Source organism: Pyrus communis, chromosome 10 (genome assembly GCF_963583255.1).
Source record: "Pyrus communis chromosome 10, drPyrComm1.1, whole genome shotgun sequence".
NCBI classification, from domain to species: Eukaryota; Viridiplantae; Streptophyta; class Magnoliopsida; order Rosales; family Rosaceae; genus Pyrus; species Pyrus communis.
The window spans coordinates 11,239,904-11,259,908 of NC_084812.1; the positions used below are offsets into that span (position 1 = coordinate 11,239,904).

Consider the following 20,005-nt stretch of genomic DNA (forward strand, 5'->3'; position numbering starts at 1 on the left):
TTGAACAATATATTTGAAATGTGGTTTGTTGACTTTATTCGGCTTCAATTATTGTGCAATTTAAATTTATGCCTTTGAAAATAGGAAATGTATCGGAGTCAAACTGATTGTCACACTGAAATTAAAGATTTTATTTTCCTTTGATCACAAGATGGAATTAAACATGTGGAACTGCAGTCAATCAAATCTTTGAGGGGAAAGAGGTAAATAGGACACCTATAGACATCTAAATCATTGAGATTTGAGAAAGTTTATAATAATTAATTACTCAAATTAGCAAATAGTAAACACCGATTTCTCCGTTAATCGTGGATTAATCATTGTCTTTACTCAAAAGTGGGTAAAAATTGTTTAACCAGAACATGGATTGGATCACAGCTCATGTATTGTTCAAAGTTCATCCGCCTATAAAACAGTGTTTGTAGCTAATCTCTAATCTCTATGCAACATTACTATGCAATCAGCTATTGCTAATCAAAATTGGAACCAACAAAGCAGGCACGTCCATCATCAACACGTGTACACGATCATATCTATGGTCTATGGTCCTCTTCAACTTACGCACTTGCATCATTATTGTACGCACACGTGCGTGTATGCAATTGGTCGTGACACCCTTCTTTCTAGCACGCTCACGCCATCTTAACACTCTCTTGTCCTTGTCGGAGAGGGATCATGTAGCCATTGCAAGACCACAAATAGAATCTAAGACCGAGAGTGAACGGCCTAGAGGGGGGGGACAAAACCGATAAAGGGCATAGTGCATCCCATTTGCCCTCTTGCTCCTCCGTCATCCAAAACCGCACCAGCACCATCACAACCATATATAATCCCCATAACCACACTTAACCAGCAACAGTGCAGAGAACCGGATATACCTAACTCTTCCAAATCCCAATTGCTTTCTTGTACTAGGACAACTAGTAGTTATAACTTCAGTGGTTAGCCTGGTCCCTGTTGTGTCCCCCAACTGTAGGACCCTTTCTAGTTTTTGCTCCCTCCTTCACAGCTAACAAGTAAAAACATTCCCTCCTCTTTCTTTTTCATTTTTTCCACTTAAATCCACCCTTTCCTTTACATTTTTGCTCTATTCCTTCAATTCCCCCATCTCCTACCTCACCACCAAACTACCACTTATGGAAGAGCAAAGTTTTAATACAAAGCAATATAAAGGGAGGGAATCGAACACGAAAACTCGGTGCTGCTCTTAACCAGCTGAACTACAAGACCGAACATTTCCTTGTACGAGGAAATGTTAATTACCCAAAATTAAAAGGAATAAATACAGAAAAAGGGGGAAATTAAGCTAATTAGTAGCATAATTTACATCTTACATCACGTTTTTATAAAGGGCCAAAATTTCTCCATCCAAAGCAAAAATTTTCTGAAAAAAAAAAGAGATACAGTAGGCGAAATTCTAATTTCCAGGACCAGGACGAAAGCTTCATCATTGCTTCAGCAGTCACATACCTCCCCTGCGCACGTTAGCAAAGGCCACCCCTCAATTTTTAAAACCGAAAGAGATTAAGACAACCTCTCTCTAATTCCACTCACCTTCCGAATTCTCCGGGTCGGGCATCTTGTTCAGGTCGACCCGATCCACGCATCCGGCGAAGCAGGGCTTAATCTCATCGCCGTCTCCGTTCCCTGCCGCGGAACCGCGGTGGTGTCGCAGAGCCGTCTCGACCGCGTCTACCCGGGCTCCGACCTCGGTGGCCCGCTTGCGTATCAAAGCTGCCGACATGTCACCGCACCCGCAGCCACCTTCGACCGGCAAAGCCTCTGGAAAATTGAGCCGCGCGGAGGGGCCCCGCAAGTAAAAAACTGCCGTGTCGTACGCCCGAGCGGCGGCGACGGGAGTGGAGTAGGAACCAAGCCAGATTCTAGAGCGCTTGTTGGGTTCTCGAATTTCGGCCACCCACTTGCCCCACTTTCTCATCCGTATCCCCTTGTACGGCTTGTCGTTGTCCACCCCAGCTCTCTTCCTATTCGCCGCCTCTCCGCCGCCGCCCTCCATCTTCAATTGTTCTCCTTCAATTGTTGATGTCGGTCTGAGAGTGCGAAAGGGGTGCTCTGCTTTTTGGAAGAGAGGGAGAGAAAGAGAGAGAGAGAGAGAGAGAGAGAGAGAGAGAGAGAAAGGTGGGAGGGGGTTTTTTGCATGCTCCTTGGCCACTAAGGTTGTATCTGGGTAGGCTTCCACGTCTCTGAAACCCAACAAACTAAAACATTTTATTCCCCGAAATAAATCCAAATTCACCGACACAACAAATCCCACCGATTTTCTTTTTCTTTTTCTCTTTTTTTGGGTTTTTTTATTTTTTGGGGAGGTCTTGCCTAATTAAGAGATGGGGTCAGTCAGACCCAGAGGACCCTGTCCTAAAATACAGGGCACTTTTTTTTGCAGTGGGGAGATGCTTTATTTATTTTTCATCTTTGCATATTTTTCAAAAAATTGGTTGGGTTTTATACAATTTAGAATTATAAATAAATAAATAAAAATATGTAGTGGGTGGTGGAGGTAGAGGAGGTAGAGGAGGTAGTGAAGTGATGGGAGGTGTCTGTTTGTGTGGAAAATTCAAGTGGAATTCAAAGGTTGTGAAGAAAATAATAATAATTCTATTTTCTTGTTTAAAATAGTGAGGAAAGAGTGGTTTATTCTTTTGTTATGATTAGACTATAATTTATTATGTGCCAATGTTGAAAATTATACTTTAATTAGTTCACGAACTTAAAAATATATTGCATCATTAATCTTTCAACTTAACGATGTGTTACACCGCTGGTTATTTTCTCTAACCTCTTTTTTTTTTTTTTAATTAAAACTAGGGATATATTAGAAACTTCAATTTAAAACAAAATGAAATTTTAAACTATAAATACAAAATGAAAATAGTTGGATTTGGCAACTTGTAAATATTAGGCAATGCGATTTCAAAGTTGATAGGAAATCGAATGTGACTGGACCTAAGGCTAGTTTGACATTGCTGAAATTGTTTTAAAAGTAGTTTTTTAAAAAAGTTGGGGGTAAAATTTTGTTTGGTAAATGAAAAACCGAAGTGATTTTTGTCAAAATCATAATAACAACAGAAAGCAGAAGTAGTTCTACCCTTGCTTTTGAAAGCAACGCTTCTTTTTTTTTTTTTTTTTTTTTTTCACAGTACAACAACCCCAAACTAGCCCTTAAACAACTAACACATCACATATTAAACTGTGAAAAAAGGTTCCTATTTATTCAATTTTCTTACACAAAAAAGATCTTTTTTTAGGTTTTTGTCTTTCTCATTTTTCAATTTATTTTCAGTGATGTGAGATGAAATTCTTAATATACCCCTAAATTTAATAAAAAAACAGACAGAGTTAGTGAAAATGATCAATTGTACAACACATTTTTGTATTCGAGGACTAAAGAAACTAATATGAGAATTCATGGACTAAAATTAAACTATGAGTAAAGTTCAGGGATCATTGCCACTATTAAGCCTACAACTCTATTTGACATTAGAAGTTTGTAAACGATGATTTTGGTAATGTTGATTTTAAGATGAATCACTCTGATTAAGTTGTATGTTGTAAACATCTGTTACCATTTCATTAAAGAAAAGCAGTGCTTTTTGCTTGAAAACACGTTGAACTAAATGTGAAATTAACTAATTTAAAAAGGTGAAATAATTTTTGTGATCGAAGATACATCTTTTTTACTAAGCGAATCAATTAAAAAATACATCTTCATTTAACTCAACCAAGATAACACAAGAAGAACTTCTACATCAAAATGCAATAATGCATGAGGTACTCTTTTTTTATTTTATTGGGGTTGGGTGAAGTGACATGAGAGCTCCGACCCAAAAATGTATCCAACCAAACACTACAAAAATCAAATATTTTTGTTTTGGAAGAGTGTTTTGGCAAATGTAAAAAGCACTCCAAACCCAACCTAATTCAGTTGTTGCTTCTGTGGGTTTTATTATTTCGTTGCTTCTTATTTAATTTTCTATACCGTTAGGGATTGACTTTTCCCTCCAAGCAAACGGCATACCTTCTCTTATCTTTGTTTGAAGAATTTTTTCATTGTACCTGAAACACAGTCGACACATCAAATATCTTAATACAATTGATTAAAAATTTAAAAAAAAAATATCATTCAACTAATTACTTAATCTAAACTACGTTTTCAGCGTACTAAAAAAATCTCTCCTTTGGAAAGGGATAATATTGACATTATGCAATCCCAATGGCCCCATAAGTAAGGTTGAAAATACCTGCTGATCTTATTATTGGGCCGGCCTTATTATTTTATCCGCAAAAATGGTTATTATCTTTTGTTTTTTACTTCCATTTTTCTGCAGTTGGGTTTGATTCCCTGAATTTACCGCCACAAAGTTGATTGAGAGCGACCTTTTGTCGGTGGAATAAAATCACATTTGCTTGTATTTATAAGAAGTCATACCATGACTAGTAGGACCACACATGAATTTGGAAGATTAGACCACTCTAAAGTTGAAGGATCATGTCTTTTCTGCTGTACATAGAAAGTAGAAAAATAAAAAATATCGTTTTTTTTCTTTTTGGATATAAGTTTTCTTAAAACGCTAAAAAAAAAAAAAAAAAAAAAAAAAAGAAAAAAAAGAAGAAGAAGAAAGTACAAAACACAAACATCGATTATCAAGAACAAAAACTTCATATTTGAAACAAATGGTGGATTTCATTACTACCAAGGCACCTAACTGTTACAAGAGGCTTATTCTCACTTGTTTAACTATGATTTAGGTGTTTTGGAGGAAAATTATTTGGTTCCACCGGATTCAATCAAGGCAAAACTGTTTGAAAAGTCTTACAAGGGTCTCCTTACTGATGTAGTACTTCAGCAAACGGGAATTTTGATTTCTCGTTGATCCTTTTGTAATTCAGCTGTTGTGTCTCTCTCTTACACGTTTTTGGATTGTCCTTGGACCATGGATCTTTGGTCTTAGTTGTTGGAGCTTTTTCGTTGTCCCTCTCTAATAGTAGAATCAGTATGACAAGTTTTTTCGGAAACCTTTCTTATAACTTTTTCTGGTTCTACTTGAAAACTTTCGATTATAGCGGCTTGTACATTATATGGAACATTTGATTCCTTTAGAATCAAATTCGGTTTAAGGGCAAGTCTGCTTTCCTGGATTATGCCAAGTTATGGCTAGTGGCTCGGTTTCGTGACTTGCTCTAGTGTGTTTCTCAAGATGTAGCTCATTCTCTTCTGCATTGCCTATTTTCTCATTATTGTGTATCTTGCCGCTTTATATTACGGCTCCATCCTTCATTTCAGTAATTTGGAAGTCGTCGATGGCTGGGTGGCTCAGGCTCAATATTGATGTGTCTTATGCCGATGGACGTGCTGGATTTGGTAAGATCTTCGCTCATTGGAGGGTGGGGTGCTAGCTTGTGTATCAAACACAGAATTTGTAATTCCAGTTGCTACATAATCTTACTTTCATTGAGGTTGTGCGTATAGCTTGGGTAAGAGATAGGAAGCATTTATGGATTGAAACAGATTCCATGTATCTTTTCGAGGCTCCAAATGCGATCTTTTGATTTCTTATGGTAGATTGGAAGAATTGTCTATAACAACTTCGTCGAATACGATTTATTTGTACACGTGTTTATTGAGAATGAAATCAAATTGCAGATGATTTAGCTTCATTTGGATTAGATAGTTATGCTTAGTATTGGTGGTCTACGGTTCCGGACTTTGCAGCCTCTGTTCATGGTCTTAACATTATGTTTTGTCTTTATTACCATTTTGTTGATCATTTTGTCTTTTTGGGTCTTGACCTAGTTCTCCTCCCACCCCACGTTTGTATCTTTTTCATTTACTTTCTTATATTATTAGTAAAATTGGTGGAGGGATCGGCGGAGAATTTTTGAGTGTAATGGGCGATCATTGTCGAAGAGTTAACTTGGCATAATCTTTCTCCATTTAACATAAAAATTAAATAAAAATGTCATCATTTAGCATTAGCTTTGCTCTTTGGTATTAACATGATATCAATAAAATGAATGACATATTGACGGCACCTCGAGTACCCTATATCAAAAGTTAACGAGCTAATATATAAAATTGACGAAATGAGGCAATACAAAACACAAAGTAAAAGTCTATGGAGTGATTGCACAAAACATGATGTAAAGTGATTCTTAAAATATGGTTTAGCAGTTATTTTGATAAGCCTATAAATAAAACACCACTCCCCAAAAGGATATATTGCCATTCTATGTTATGTCACTAAATTGTTTGCTCAAGTCATAAATTATAAGGTAACAATTCTCGAACTTCTAATTACGTTATCACAATTATTTACAGTTTTACGTAAACGTTGCATGAAAAATTAAATCAGGAGTATCAAAATCACTGGTAATTGAGGAGTACTCTTTCCCATACGATAGGAGCCACAAATAATGTGGTTGGAGTAAATGTTCCATTTTTATATACTACAAGGACAGATCGTTTGTGCTTGTCTTCAACCACATTTTTGTTTCCATGTATTTTAACTACATTAGGGTTATGAGCACTGACGAATCGAAACTATATATGGAACTTCATATATAAAAAGACATTACTAAATTCGGATGTGGTTGGTTCTTGTTCCCCATACTTTTGCAATTTGCATTGTATTTGTTGGATACACTGGGATTGTACCAAGTATTATCGCTCTCCACAATTTCCCTATTAAAAGTTTGCCCATAATGCCATAACTCACTGAGTGAGAGATACAACTGCAAACGTTTAAAAAACAACGACAATTGTACTTGATTTCCTTTTCTATTTTGGATTGTTGAAAAAGTATGCATCAAAGATGCTCAACCACTATGGTTGTCGTCTACCAAGAAAAAGTTCACTGCTATGTAGCGACTCTTCAAGATGTTTAACCACTATGACTTAGAGAAAACAAATTCTTTGCAACATTACATTTCTATTCTAATAATACAATGCAATGTTATATGCAAATTTGTTTTTAAATAACAATGTATTCTTGAAACAATATAGTGGCGCTAAACTCGTTATATATATATATATATATATCCTTTATGGGGAGGGATCCCTATTTTAGAAAAAAAAAAATTGAGGATTAGTTATGGGACCCATTCCACATCGAACTTCAATGATCTGAATCGTCTATGTTGTAAACATCGATTATTGGATCATCCTTGCAAACATTCAATTCAATCAAAATCATTTGCCTATTCAATTGACACGATGAAATTTCAATATTTCCTAGACCATATTATTCGTCAATTTTTTTGAGCTCAATTAGATACCTCAAATATTTCTAATTTGATTAATTTTTAGTAATGATGATCTATGAGGTACAACGTGAAAAATAGACGATTTGGATGACTGAAGTTTAATGTCGTTTGCACCTCAACTAATTCCCATTTAAAAAAACAGGAATACCTTCTCTTAAAGGTTGTGTGTGTGTGTGTGTGTATAATATAGGGATAAGATCAAGGAACGACCATTTTGACAAATATTTTTACACTCTTTTTAAGCCTTTAGATCACATGACATCCAAGCGCTCTTATTTATTCATTAAATGACATAGATGCTTATGTGGATTTTAACTAATATTAAAGAAAAAATAAAATGAAAAGCCACAAAATCTGAAAGGAATTAAAAATAAAATTAAATGGGAAGAAACCCTATGAGCGTGCAAACAAGAAAGGAGTAGAGCTCCATTGCATCTTCTCTTTGCCGATGGGTCTGCAACCTCTGGCATCTTAACGCCCTCAACGTCATCCCCTCTGCCGCATTGTTTTTTCTTGATCTTTGGTAAAAAAAAATACCCTTCCTGATCTCCATTGCTCTGCCGCATATCAGGATTTGGATTCACACCCATGTAGTCGTGAAAACAAATAATTACTTCGAAAACCCTAGTTGTAATCGTTAAAAATAAAAAATAAAAAATAAAATAAAAGAAGAAGAAAGGATCGACAGGTCTGCAACCTCCGTCTCCCCCTTCTTTATCGCCTTCGAAAATGCCCTAAAAAAGGTAGGCAATGAGGAGCAGAAGGTCGATGATGGCGCCTGTTAGGACGTAGAGGCGGAGAATTTTGTTTCGAAGGTTGAAAATTGTGCGGTCTTTAGAGGAACTAAAGGTGGGGAAAGCAACTTTGGAGATGAAGTGCAGGTAGATCATGGGGAAAGACAGCGAAGGCAAAGTCTTGGGGGCTTCCCATTTAATTTTATTTTTAATTCCTTTCAGATTTTTTTTTTTTTTTCCCTGTAATGTTAGTTAAAATTCACATAAGCATTTATGTCATTTAATGAATAAATAAGAGCCCTTGGATGTCATGTGATCTAAAAGCTCAAAAAGAGTGTAAAAATATTTGTCAAAATGTTTGTTCCTTGAACATATCCCATATATATATATATATATAATTGTTATTAGCACTCCAGAAATCTCATTCTATACCCCTCACAAATGTATTTTTCTTTCTAATTATAGAAAATTTGGAGTGTCAAATGAGATTTTTGGAGTGCTAATAACAATTCCCTATATGTATGTATGTATGTATGTATGTATGTATGTATGTATGTATGTATAGACACATATGTATAATGATTGTTTGGTATATATAGATTATGGGTGTACAGCTTGCAAATGCATGGCTAGTTGTGTTGTATTGTAATTTTTGGTATTGTGACTCAATTATATTACTTACCATGCAAATATAAATAATAAAAGGAAGCCGAACTTTATAGCCCTGAAAAGAAGGGGCTTCTTTTAAGGTTTTGTTGCTTTGTGATTGAAATATTGAAGAAAGTGGGTGGGTAGGTTGCAAAATTAAGAAAACAATCACGAGGTTTTATTTTTTATTTTTTATTTTAGCTTTTGCACCAAGCTAGATAGAGTGGGGGTAGAAATAATTTGTGTAGGGATGACAGCAATAATGGGGCTAGCTAGAGACTAGAGGAAGTGATTTGTAATTTTGTTTCATGTAGTGAATATCAGTTGTAGCTTTTTTTTTTTTTGCTATATCGAGGGTAATAAATCCTCCAATCTTACTCTACATTCTCGAGCAATTACAAAGTTAGTGCACACGACTCACCACAGAGGACGAAAGCAAACCCCTTACTACATAACCAACTCCACGACTCAATGTAAGGGTTACGTCAAGGTTTATCGATTGATTGATATTTGTGTTTACAATCAATCTCTTCGGCGTCTTATCAACCAAATCTCACTGGCGTCAACAGAGGTTTGGGTGGCTGATATTGCATCAGGATTAGTGCTTCATTTACCATCTATATCTATAATCTCTTTAATAGAGGTAACGCCTTATTACATAACCGACTCCACGACTCAATGTAAGGGTTACATCAAGGTTTATCGATTGATTGATATATGTGTTTACAAACCAACTCATCGGCGTCTTATCAACCGAATTTCATTGGCGTCAAGAGAGATTTGGGTGGCTGATATTGCATCAGGATTAGTGTTTCACTTACTAGCTATTTGTACAATTTCTCTAGAGATAACACCCACCAACATAATGTGAGTCCTTTTTCTATTAAATAAATAGTACAAATAGAGAGTAAGAATTACATTTTTATTGCTTCAGTCTTCCATATTGCCTAGCCAACCATGCTAGGTAACTTGATGAATCTGTAGTTTGAAGATGAATGTCAGGTAACTTTAAATTCTTGAAATAAAATTGAATTCTTGGAAGAAAAAGAAAATAAAAGAAGAAAGGTATTAGGTTGCATTTAAAGCAAATTTTGCCGGAGGGGGGGTCCCCAAAAGTGGAGTAGAATTATATATCCATCAATCTTGTTGACTTCTTTAGTCTAAACAAAAGGATTAAGAACTAAATTTCCACTTATCAAACTAATCATACTTTAGTCAAGCGTAAGACTACTATTTAGTCACGTGACTTGCCTATTAGCACCAATAGATGATTTCACCAAGAGAAACCAGAGGGCGAGCATCGATGAAAGAAAAACTTTAGGTGTAACAGTGAATATGTTATCTTTTCTGTATCTCTCATCACACAAAAGAGAAAAAAAAAGTGAGAACATACATCTACTGGCGGAACCAACATAGAGTTATTGATTGTTCTTGATCCCAACAATTTCAAAAGTTCTATGTATATTTGTTTGTATATTGTATTTAACCCCTATTAACAACTAAGATAAATTAAATTACAACCTTCTCCTTATGCTTCTTTTATTTTCTTTTATCATATTTGTCTTCCTTTTCTCTCTTTTTATATGAATTTCTTTAGTTGAAAAGCCTTGACAACCTTCAACATTTCGTTACAGTATCTTGCATCCACCCTCGACAAGCCTCTACAAATAATAGTAGTTGTCGCCACATGTTGGCATAAATTTTCGGCATATGTTGACAAGAATTGGCAGATGTCTACTAAGTGCTCAATGAAATGAGTCAATAAAGCTTTTTTTGTTGATATCATAATCTCATTATTTGAAAATCCTAACTATATCACTGTCTAAGTCTATTGTATTTGGTAATAAACTGAATTTTAGTTGAATAATTGAGCTTGCGATTGCCCATACGTCGCAAATATCTATTTCTACGTTCCATTCTCCTATTATTCATCTCCATTATTGTACCAAAAACATTGATCAGGCATGCAGACTAAGAATTCGGTCAGAAAATGAGAAGTAGCAAGTCAAGCATACGATACGATGGTCATCATCCCCATGAATGCCGTGACGTGGCAGGCAATGGCAGTGTGACAAAGTGTGACAAACCCGAGGGCAGTTGGTCCTTAGATGTAGGAGTTAAAGGATTCACGTTGACCTTTCTACATAAATCCAAAAAAAAATGAAAAAGGAAAATAATAAATTTCATGCACATGTCTAACTGTTCCACGTCCATTTATATATCATTTCAGATTGAGGAGGAGGTCGTGTCTGAGTGTCTCTGCAGAAAAGAAAAACCAAAAAAACAAACAAAAAGTCAAGCGTGTGGAAAATGTGACAAGTCATTGTCTTTGACAATTTTTTATTTTCCTTTGAACAAGTCTCTCGCGCACACACACATAGTAATTGACGATGCTTGATTAGCTATTATTATTTTTATGTATCTGTCTACTTGCATTGAACTGGATTAGCATTATGGTCAATCGGTTAATTTGAATGTTGATGTATTGTGAGCTTTGTAAATATCAATGATTTGTACACGTAAGCAACTGATTAAAGTAAGTTTCGTCTAAATAAAAAAAAACATCCAGCAATTTTTTGAAAAGTTAAATAAATCCTCATCTTCATTTTAGTGATCGCTTTTCTCACCATCTTTCTTGCACAGTAGGGTTGGAAACTTTAGTGAAGGTATGGACAAGGTCCTAAAAACGTTAGATACTAATCAAACGGTGGGCTAAGATCTAGCGCCTAAGCAGACTGAACGGATTTAAGTAAATCTATTGTATTTCGTATAAATAAATGTTTTCTTATATTTAAATTGACATGTGCAAATAAATATTTGTTTTTTTACCGTAATTTGCAATTATTGTATCCATCGAGTGCACGTACAACAAAATATGTTTTAAGTCAACAAAATATCATACTTTTGTCAAAGAATTAAATGTTTATAATTTGAAAACCCACAAATATTTTCCATTATTGAATGTTGACAATGACGACGAGGGCACCATCAAGGAAAATGAACATAAATGGACACCCCTGCCTGGATGGCAAATCTACCTACTGTTGGTACAACTAATGTAAGATGTGGATCGCCTTGCGCGGGCATGGAAACGAGCGAAAAGCTACAATCTTCTATTCAAACTACTTCGGCTTCTTACGCATTCCCATTCGTGATCTGGCGTATCTGGGATTCTTGTTAAGCAAAACTTGTAACATAAAACCAACAAATCCAAGGAGAGGAAAGGACAAAAGCAAACAAAGCAACAGGCCAACTACTAAAGGATACTCTAATCTCATGCCTTCGCCAGCTGTTGACGAGTAGAGAAATGTGCCTTGCAGATGACTCAGCGCTCCAGTTGAGCAGGCAGTGTCCTACAAATATAGGGCAAAGCATATAATTAGAAATTTAGAACCACAAAGCAGGTCTAGGAAGCGTTGCAATAAGGAAATTCAGACATTGTACTGGTAAGCAAGGCTTCCATAACATAAAATCGATAACGCCCAAGACTCCGACACAAAAGGCAGCAATAGAATAAGTAATGGATAACTTTACTTTCGATTCTCGATTGTTTTCTACAAATGCTCATATCAGTGCTATCTACATCTAAGCTCCCTCTTGGAAACACCACATGTTTACTGTTATTTTTAAGCTGAATGATAGCACCAATAAGTACCTGAAAATCAACAAATGCAACTGGAGCTCCATATGTGCTTTGCATCTTCAATTTTATGAACCCAGGGCACCTAACAAAAACAAATTAGAAAAGCCTCGTCAGTGTTACAGACTATACAGACGAATGTAAATGAAAAGAAATTATAGCTATTAACCTTGAAAACACTTGAATTAGCTCTTGCTCCGTACATGTTGGCCCCAAGTTAGCCACAAAAAGCGTTGGACATGGAGTATTATTTTGTGGAAAATGCTGTACAGAAGAATTATTCTGCCAATGTAAATAAGAGCCAACAATGTTCACAATTAGATTGCATTTAATGCAATTTATGTAACACCTACGATGAAGAGAGTAGGATTCCAGAAGAAAACACGCAAATTGAAAAAATACAAAATGATGCACAAAATCCACGTTAGGAATCCAGTATTTAAAATTCTGAGACTACAATGGAAGTTTCTTTCACTAAAACACAAATTGCGATAGGATGTGCTCAATATTAGTTTTAAGGTGGCCTTTTATTCCATAAAACAATGTCCCTAGTGCAGCCCTATGGTAAAACGCCTGACAAGATAAATATCATAATGCTTAAAGAATCGAACATATATCTTTTAAAAGCAAAAAAAGAATATCAAAGAAAATATTGCATGACCATCTTCAAGAATTTAAAATCGACTTGAAAATGAAAATACACAGAGAAACCAAGTATAACTAATGAAGAGAAACCATACCGCATTTGGGGATATTGTCTCGTGTACAGCTCTGCCATTGAAGTTGCCATGACTGAATAGTAAAGAAAACAATAAATGAGTACAAAAAGTTCAATTAGATTTACTAAAGAGGTTATTTCAGAAAGGAAATACTATACTCCAACTTTGTGGAACAGGGCATCCAGAAACTTCTTTAACTATGCCCTTGGCCTTTCAGCTAGAAGTGATATACTTTAAAATAAAATATGTGCTGATTATTGAACTAATTGTAGTCACTTCCATGTAAAAAAAACGTGTGCTCAAGCAGTGCAGATGACCTTGGTGCAGATGGATAACCAGTCATGTTGTAAGCAGAATTACCCATTCCAGGCATGTGAATGCTGCCAACTCCTGCTAGTGTCCAAGCGTGCAAAACATGTGCAATGTGAGCTATTAGATAAATGTGTCCTCCATGTGACTAAGTAATAGTTTCTGGTCTCAGAGACCAGGCAATCATCAAACAGATATCATCAAGAAAATTGATCATATAGAGAATGGAGATCGCATAATGTACATCAGGATGATTAATATACAAACAACTGCAGACAAGGGAATTCACATGAGCTAATCCGTTAAGTTACAGACAATCCTCTTACCAGAATCAGGAGTTCCCCTTGAATATGATGAACTTCTAGCTCTCTTATCTGAGCCAGATCTTTCATCATCTGCAAACAATGATCAACAATAGCACATATTGCAGTTCCATGCCAGTTATTACCGAAATAAATAAAGAACGGACCAAGAAAGTGAAGAAAGCACAAAGCAATCAACCTGTTCTTGAACGCTTAGACCTAGAATTAGATTTAGCTAGATCAATATATAATGTTGAACCTTTCTCAAGATCAAACACCATCCCCTGCAAATAAGGTTCAAAATCAAGAGCTCTCAGTTAATGCTTTCACATCTTTCTTCGTGCAACTAAATTTCACATAAAAAGAGGAAAACTTGCCGACTAAAAGGCATATAATCAACCAACACATTTGCAAACCGCTACTATAGAACCTCCATCCTCCACGCACAAATAGGTATAAGTGATTCAACCCTATGATAGGCTCTTCAGCCAAGGAGATAAAAATGGATAAATATTGACTACATTATCATAATTGCAAATTGCAAAAGACTTACAAGCCAAATGATCGCCCTATTTAAACCACAAATACCAACCAATACTAGCCCGATTTTCACAATGTCAACACAGCAGTGCAACCAACATAGTACAAATACAGTATTTATTTATAGATATCCAAATTTTACATCACTAAACAATGCAAGATACTTACATTCAGCGCGTGCATTGCTCCAATGGCAGACTGCTGATCCAAGAACACCGCAAAAGCAAAAGGCTGCATCACCAAAACACCGTGTCAGCTCACATAAACTTCAGCGTCAATAAATACCACACATTCAAATCCAATCCAAAATTCCCCAACTTCCCAATAAAAAAAATTTAAAAATTAGGCATTAAATTTATCGAATTTCAATTGGTAACGACGTACCTGAGATTTTCCGTTGGGGGTTCGGAGGTGGGAGGACTCGTAACCCGGAAACTCGCGGAAGAGGTTATAGATTTCGCGAGGCTTGACATCTTCTGGGAGACCGGCGACGAATAGAGTTCGGAGCTCGTCGTATGAGGGTTGGGGGATAAGAGGGGCAGCGTAGGAAGCGAAAGGTGGTGGCTGTTGAGGGAAGTAGGGCTGAACCAAGTGGTGCTGTGGCGGTGGCGCCACCACTGGAGGTGGCTGAGAGGGCGGAGGTTGTTGGTAGTAGGGGTAGTGAACCGAGCCTGGTGGTGGAGGCGGTGGCGGGTAATAGGGAGCCATGTCGTCCATTTGAAGCCCTAGAAAAAAATTGGCTTCCGTTTTTTTTATTGTAATATAGCAGCGACAGTACTTTTAAGTTGCAAAGGTGGGCTGGGCCAGAAAATTTGTAGCCCATTATGATATTTATATTTTGGCCTAATTGAATAAACGGTGATGATAAGGTAATCGAAAGATAACTTCGTCATAAAAAAATTTAGGGTAAATTAAAAAGGACTACCTCAATTATTGGGCCAACCACAATTTCATATCTCATCTTTAAAACATTTTAATGTCATACCTTATCTTACGAATTTGTTGCAATGTTATACCTCTGTTACTTTGTCCGTCAATTCCTCTGTTAAATGCTGACTTGGCTTATGCTGGGTCCCACTACCTCCACATATGGACTTCCACGTTGGTTTCTGAAACATGTGGATCATCTAAAAGGATGACACGTGTATATTATAATAATAAAATAAATTTAATAAAATTTAAAAATTTTACAAAAAAAAAATTGCCTTGTAAACCATGCAATTTGAATTGAAGCCTAAAGCCCCAACCGTGCAATTCCATTATTTCGCTCCAATTCCCAAATCAAAGAAGAACCCTAACCCTAATTTCCTATCACTCACACCAAATTGCAATCAATAGTCTGTTCAGCGAAAACCTTAAGTTCGTTTCATCGTCACCTACCTTCCCTTTGTTCATTTTTGTTGAAAACCCTAAGCTCCACTGGTTTTCAAAGGATTTAACAGTATTTGAAAGATTCGAAATGGGGTGGAATGTGCACGAGGATCCTGAGGAAATGACGCCTACCTACTGTAAATACAAATTTTAGTTCGTTTTGTGCTTTGTTACTTCCCTTTTTTTATTCAGGTTCTTTTGGGTCTGTTGATTCCAAAATCTTTGTTGGCGATGGGTGGGTTCTGTTGATTGTTTATTCGAAATGCTTACTGATATGTTGGAGAATGGGGGTCCATTAGGTGTTTTGTTTATTATTGTCGAGAAAAAGGTAGTTTGTTTACTGTGCTTTGGATAATTGTTTTAAAAAGAAATTTGGTGCTTGTTCTAATTTTTGTTTTGTTTATTCCAATGTTGGATAATGGTGGATCCTTTTGGTGCTTTGTTTGATGGAGATGGGTGGGTTGTTTTCTTTGTTTATTCAAAATGCTTACTTATTTGTTGGATAATGGGGTCTTTTTAGGTCTTCTTGTGCTTTTTTCTGTGATCTGCTTTGTCCTTTGCTTTGTTGTTGACTGTTGAATATGTTGAATTGCAATTGTTTACATTTGGGGTGAGTGTGGTCTTAAGGTTTGTTGGCTGCACTAAATATGGTCTTTTTGGTGCTTTGTTTGTTGGTGAAGAAGATGTAGTCTTTTCTTTGTTTATTCAAAATGCTTACTGATTTGTTAGAAAATGGGGATCATTTTGGGTCTTCTTATGCTTTTTTCTGTGATGTGTGGTCCTAGGGTTTGTTGGCTTCACTAACTAGGGTTTTAACTAGGTTTTTTTTTTTTTTTTTTTTTGTTTTTTTAGTGAATTTCAGGTTATCCAGACTTATTTTCCATTCATTTGCATCATGGTGGGGAGCTCGGTCATGAATACTACTATGGGGGGGGGGGGGGGGGAAGTTGCATGTTTGTACCATACTTGACCAATCCCGAAACTACCAAGCATCGGTTAACTTCATACCTTCAAGGACCCGCTGAGGGGTTCATGCTGAGGCACCCCTACCGAAGCACAAAAGTTTCCCTTCAACCAAGAGGTCAATCATAGCACGACACATGTCAACATCATAATAAATCTCATATAGTCCCACATCGACCGCGAACAAAATCTAGAGGCTCTTCTCAACTATAAAAGAAGACCATTCTCCTACAATTAATCCCGAATGTCATTATTGTACTTAAACTAGTCATTAGAACCCACTGACGATAATTATGCTTAAACTTATGTATTTGTGCAAATCATTCACTATTAATGAGAACTCCTCTACTCCGTGGACATAGCCAAACTTACGGTGAACCACGTACATCTTGTGTTTGCTTCCTTATATCTATCTATTTACATATTATCGGCACCAGGTGACCGAAGCAACCGAGCGAAGGTGACAAACTTGACATTTTACGCTGTTCTAAAGTCTTTACTGATTTTGTGCATCAACATTTGGTGTCGTCTGTGGGAAACGACACTTATTCCTACTATCTCCAGCTTTGTAAGCTAGTTTCCATCGTTCGTACACACTCTCCTTTGATCAGGCATCCCTCTCCAACATGAGAAGCGAAGCAAGCCATAGCACACAGAATGACACTCCCCTTATGCCTAGTGTGAAGCAGTGAAGGAAGGAACGAAAAAAGTTTGCTCTTCAAGCTAAAGTCAAAGAGCTAAAGGTTCAGAACAACAAGATAGCAATGAAAAATGAAATCCTCTTAGAGCAGTATGAGAAGCTCTTCGAAATGCTCCATGAGGCTAAGCATACTCGGTCACACAAGCCCATTGCCTCTGTGGACGTCAATTATCACCTGGGTACCCCCCAAAAGGGGGGTCACTGATCTTCAACATGGATACTCTTAATAAGAAGCGAGCTACTCATCAATGTGTTGATCAACGTAAGACTTCTCTCAACCCAACTGCTTTGAACCGAAGCAGGAAAAGTGGAGGAAGGTGCCTCTTTGTAGAAATGGTGGAAGGATCAAAAACTGTTTATTGCGATTATCGAGACTTCTTGAGGCAGCGTCGAGAAAACCTCATTCACATAAGCTCAAGGATCAAAAACCCAAAGGTCATCAAATGGCTCAGTCTCCTACCACAATGTAGGCTAACCCCTAATCAAGGAAAAGAACGACAAGTCTTTGAGGGACAAGAAGATGTAGGAGACTCGGGGGACTTCCAACAAACACGTCCCGAAAACGAGTATGGTGAATTCAGGGAAAGGCCACATGCCTTTAACCAAACTTCCATACTTCCAAAGAATAAATGAGACTTATGAAGAAAAGTTCTAATTATGCCTGACTCCACTCATGACCCCCTTATCTTGCAGCTCATCGAAGAATTGAACAGGCTGAAGATCGATCGTCAGGCCAAAATACCTTACTGGAATCAGCCAAGTCCAGGCCCACTAACAAGGATGATCATTTACACCCCTTTACAAGAAAAAACTAAACAAAAACTTGGCTTACAATCATATACCAGGAGGGAAGATCTAATTGAGCATATCCACGTCTTTGAATCTACCATGACATACTGAAGACACAATGATGAAGAACGATGTCTCATATTCCCCTCAACTCTTTATGGTGGAGCTTTCAATGGTATTGTTGTCTTCAACCTAGTACTGTGGATTCATTCGCTGAGCTAAGAAGACTCTTCGTGGCTCAACACATCTTCCAAGCTGATCGCTTACACTCCATTGATGAATTATACATCATTCGTTAGAAATCAGATGAGTCATTGCGTGAATATGCCGATCGTTCCAGCCACAAGTACTCTCGTTGCACTGAGCCAAATGATAAAACAACACTCAGGGCCTTCATGGTAGGCATGCGTGAATGCTTCTTCAAGTACATAGTCAATGTTAACACTTGGAAGACTTACTCTGACGTAATGATGCAAGCTTACAATCATGCATTTGCCGAGGCAAGGACATGCCAATGGAACCCTACCCCTATAAATTAGTAGGGAGTGAAAGTCAAGTTCTGCCAAGTGAGGAGGTTTTGACCATTCAGACACTCATTGCATCCTCTCCTGCTTTATTTAGCTACTCGCTAAGTCACCAAACATATTCATCTCTTGGTAAGAGGAAGGATTTTTACTTTCAACAAGTTCATTACAACAAGAGGGATAAAGGTTCGTATCAAGACAACCAGGGGTGAACGTAGCTTCAACTATTATGACCGTAGGGTCAAGCCTCACTCTTTCAAAATAGGGGGACTAGGTGCTGAAGGAAACACTATTATAAGAAGGCATATACATTACAAATGTTTTGACCATCAACCGTTTAAGATCTTTTGTAACCTAAGCCATTCAGCAAATATTTAATGAAAAGGGAACTCAGACAACTTCATCTAAGTCTTTTACATTCCTGGCACTGAACACTTGGTCTATGTTGGCCTACCTCTATACTCTAACTCAGAGCTTCAACATGCGTACTTTAACACAAAGTAAGTGAAATTAAGTGTTACAACTAACATGGTTCACATATCGAAAGCATGTTCATGCATAGCAAAACATTCATAAGCATCACTCATGTCAATCAACATAAACATTATACATTTCAACACATTTATACATAATCCAACTAAGCTTCAAAAGGGTGTCAACATACTTTTTGTCATTCGACACTTGCTACAATGTGCCTCGACACCTTGCCCTTATTCTCACCAACCAGGTAATGAAAGGTACAACTCGTACTCTAATATCATTCAGCAACTTGCCACTCTTATCACCAACTAGGTGATGAAAGAACTCACCTTCATATCACCAACCAAGCGATGAAGAGTACAACTAGTACTATTGATAAACATTTTTGCCTTAGCAACTCACCATTCTTCCCACTAACTAGATGAGGAGTGGTACAACTTGTACATGTGAACTCTTGGCATTCACAAATAATCAAAAACCCTCAAGCTTTACAGCTTAAAAAAGGGATAAGCAAGCTTAACTCAACCCAATTGGGGGAGCATTTATGCCCAACAAAGGTTATAGTCACCAACAAATCTTATTACAAGCCAAAAAGGGCTTCACTACATGGTATACAAAGATCAAGCTCTTCAACCCTCTTGCATCTGCTCCAGACATTTCCCCTCTATAACAATGCAAAAACTACAACTCATAGAAAGCTTTGCACACTCTTAATCAAGAATGTGCGAAGCAAAATCAATTTATATGGTTCCTTCGAACCTTCAACTGCTACAATGTGTGGTTTGCCTCGCACACTCTTGCTCAAGAGTGTGGAAGCAAAATCTATATATGTTTCTCCCACATTTTCTTATCCCTAGTTCAAAAAAATAAAAAAAAAAGGAAGGGGGCTAAAAAAAAGTTTGCCAAAAAAAAAAATTATGTTAACAAAAAAAATCAGAAAGTAATTAATTAATAATTATTTTTGATAATTATTAATTAAGCAATTAATTAATTGTTAATTATGAC

General features: G+C 36.8%; 2 protein-coding genes across 3 annotated transcripts; both read right to left on the reverse strand.

Annotated features, from left to right (window-relative positions):
- Positions 1–1,214: 1,214 nt before the first annotated feature.
- On the reverse strand, positions 1,215–2,120 carry LOC137749018 (ethylene-responsive transcription factor ERF008-like). The gene is made up of 2 exons (XM_068489197.1): positions 1,555–2,120; positions 1,215–1,475 (listed from the first exon to the last, which is right to left on the reverse strand). The coding sequence occupies exons 1-2, from the start codon at positions 2,015–2,017 to the stop codon at positions 1,456–1,458; spliced, it is 483 nt and encodes a 160-aa protein (XP_068345298.1). The 5' UTR covers positions 2,018–2,120; the 3' UTR covers positions 1,215–1,455.
- Positions 2,121–11,479: 9,359 nt separating this feature from the next.
- On the reverse strand, positions 11,480–14,906 carry LOC137747702 (RNA-binding protein L-like). 2 transcript variants are annotated; one of them, XM_068487862.1, is made up of 10 exons: positions 14,558–14,906; positions 14,342–14,404; positions 13,833–13,917; positions 13,658–13,726; positions 13,340–13,412; positions 13,044–13,095; positions 12,473–12,585; positions 12,319–12,388; positions 11,931–12,016; positions 11,480–11,828 (listed from the first exon to the last, which is right to left on the reverse strand). In XM_068487862.1, exons 1-10 carry the CDS (start codon positions 14,888–14,890, stop codon positions 11,786–11,788), a joined length of 987 nt encoding a protein of 328 aa, XP_068343963.1. In that variant the 5' UTR covers positions 14,891–14,906; the 3' UTR covers positions 11,480–11,785. The 2 variants fall into 2 exon arrangements, with proteins under 2 accessions (XP_068343963.1, XP_068343962.1); XM_068487861.1 differs by having other exon boundaries at positions 13,340–13,415.
- Positions 14,907–20,005: the final 5,099 nt, after the last annotated feature.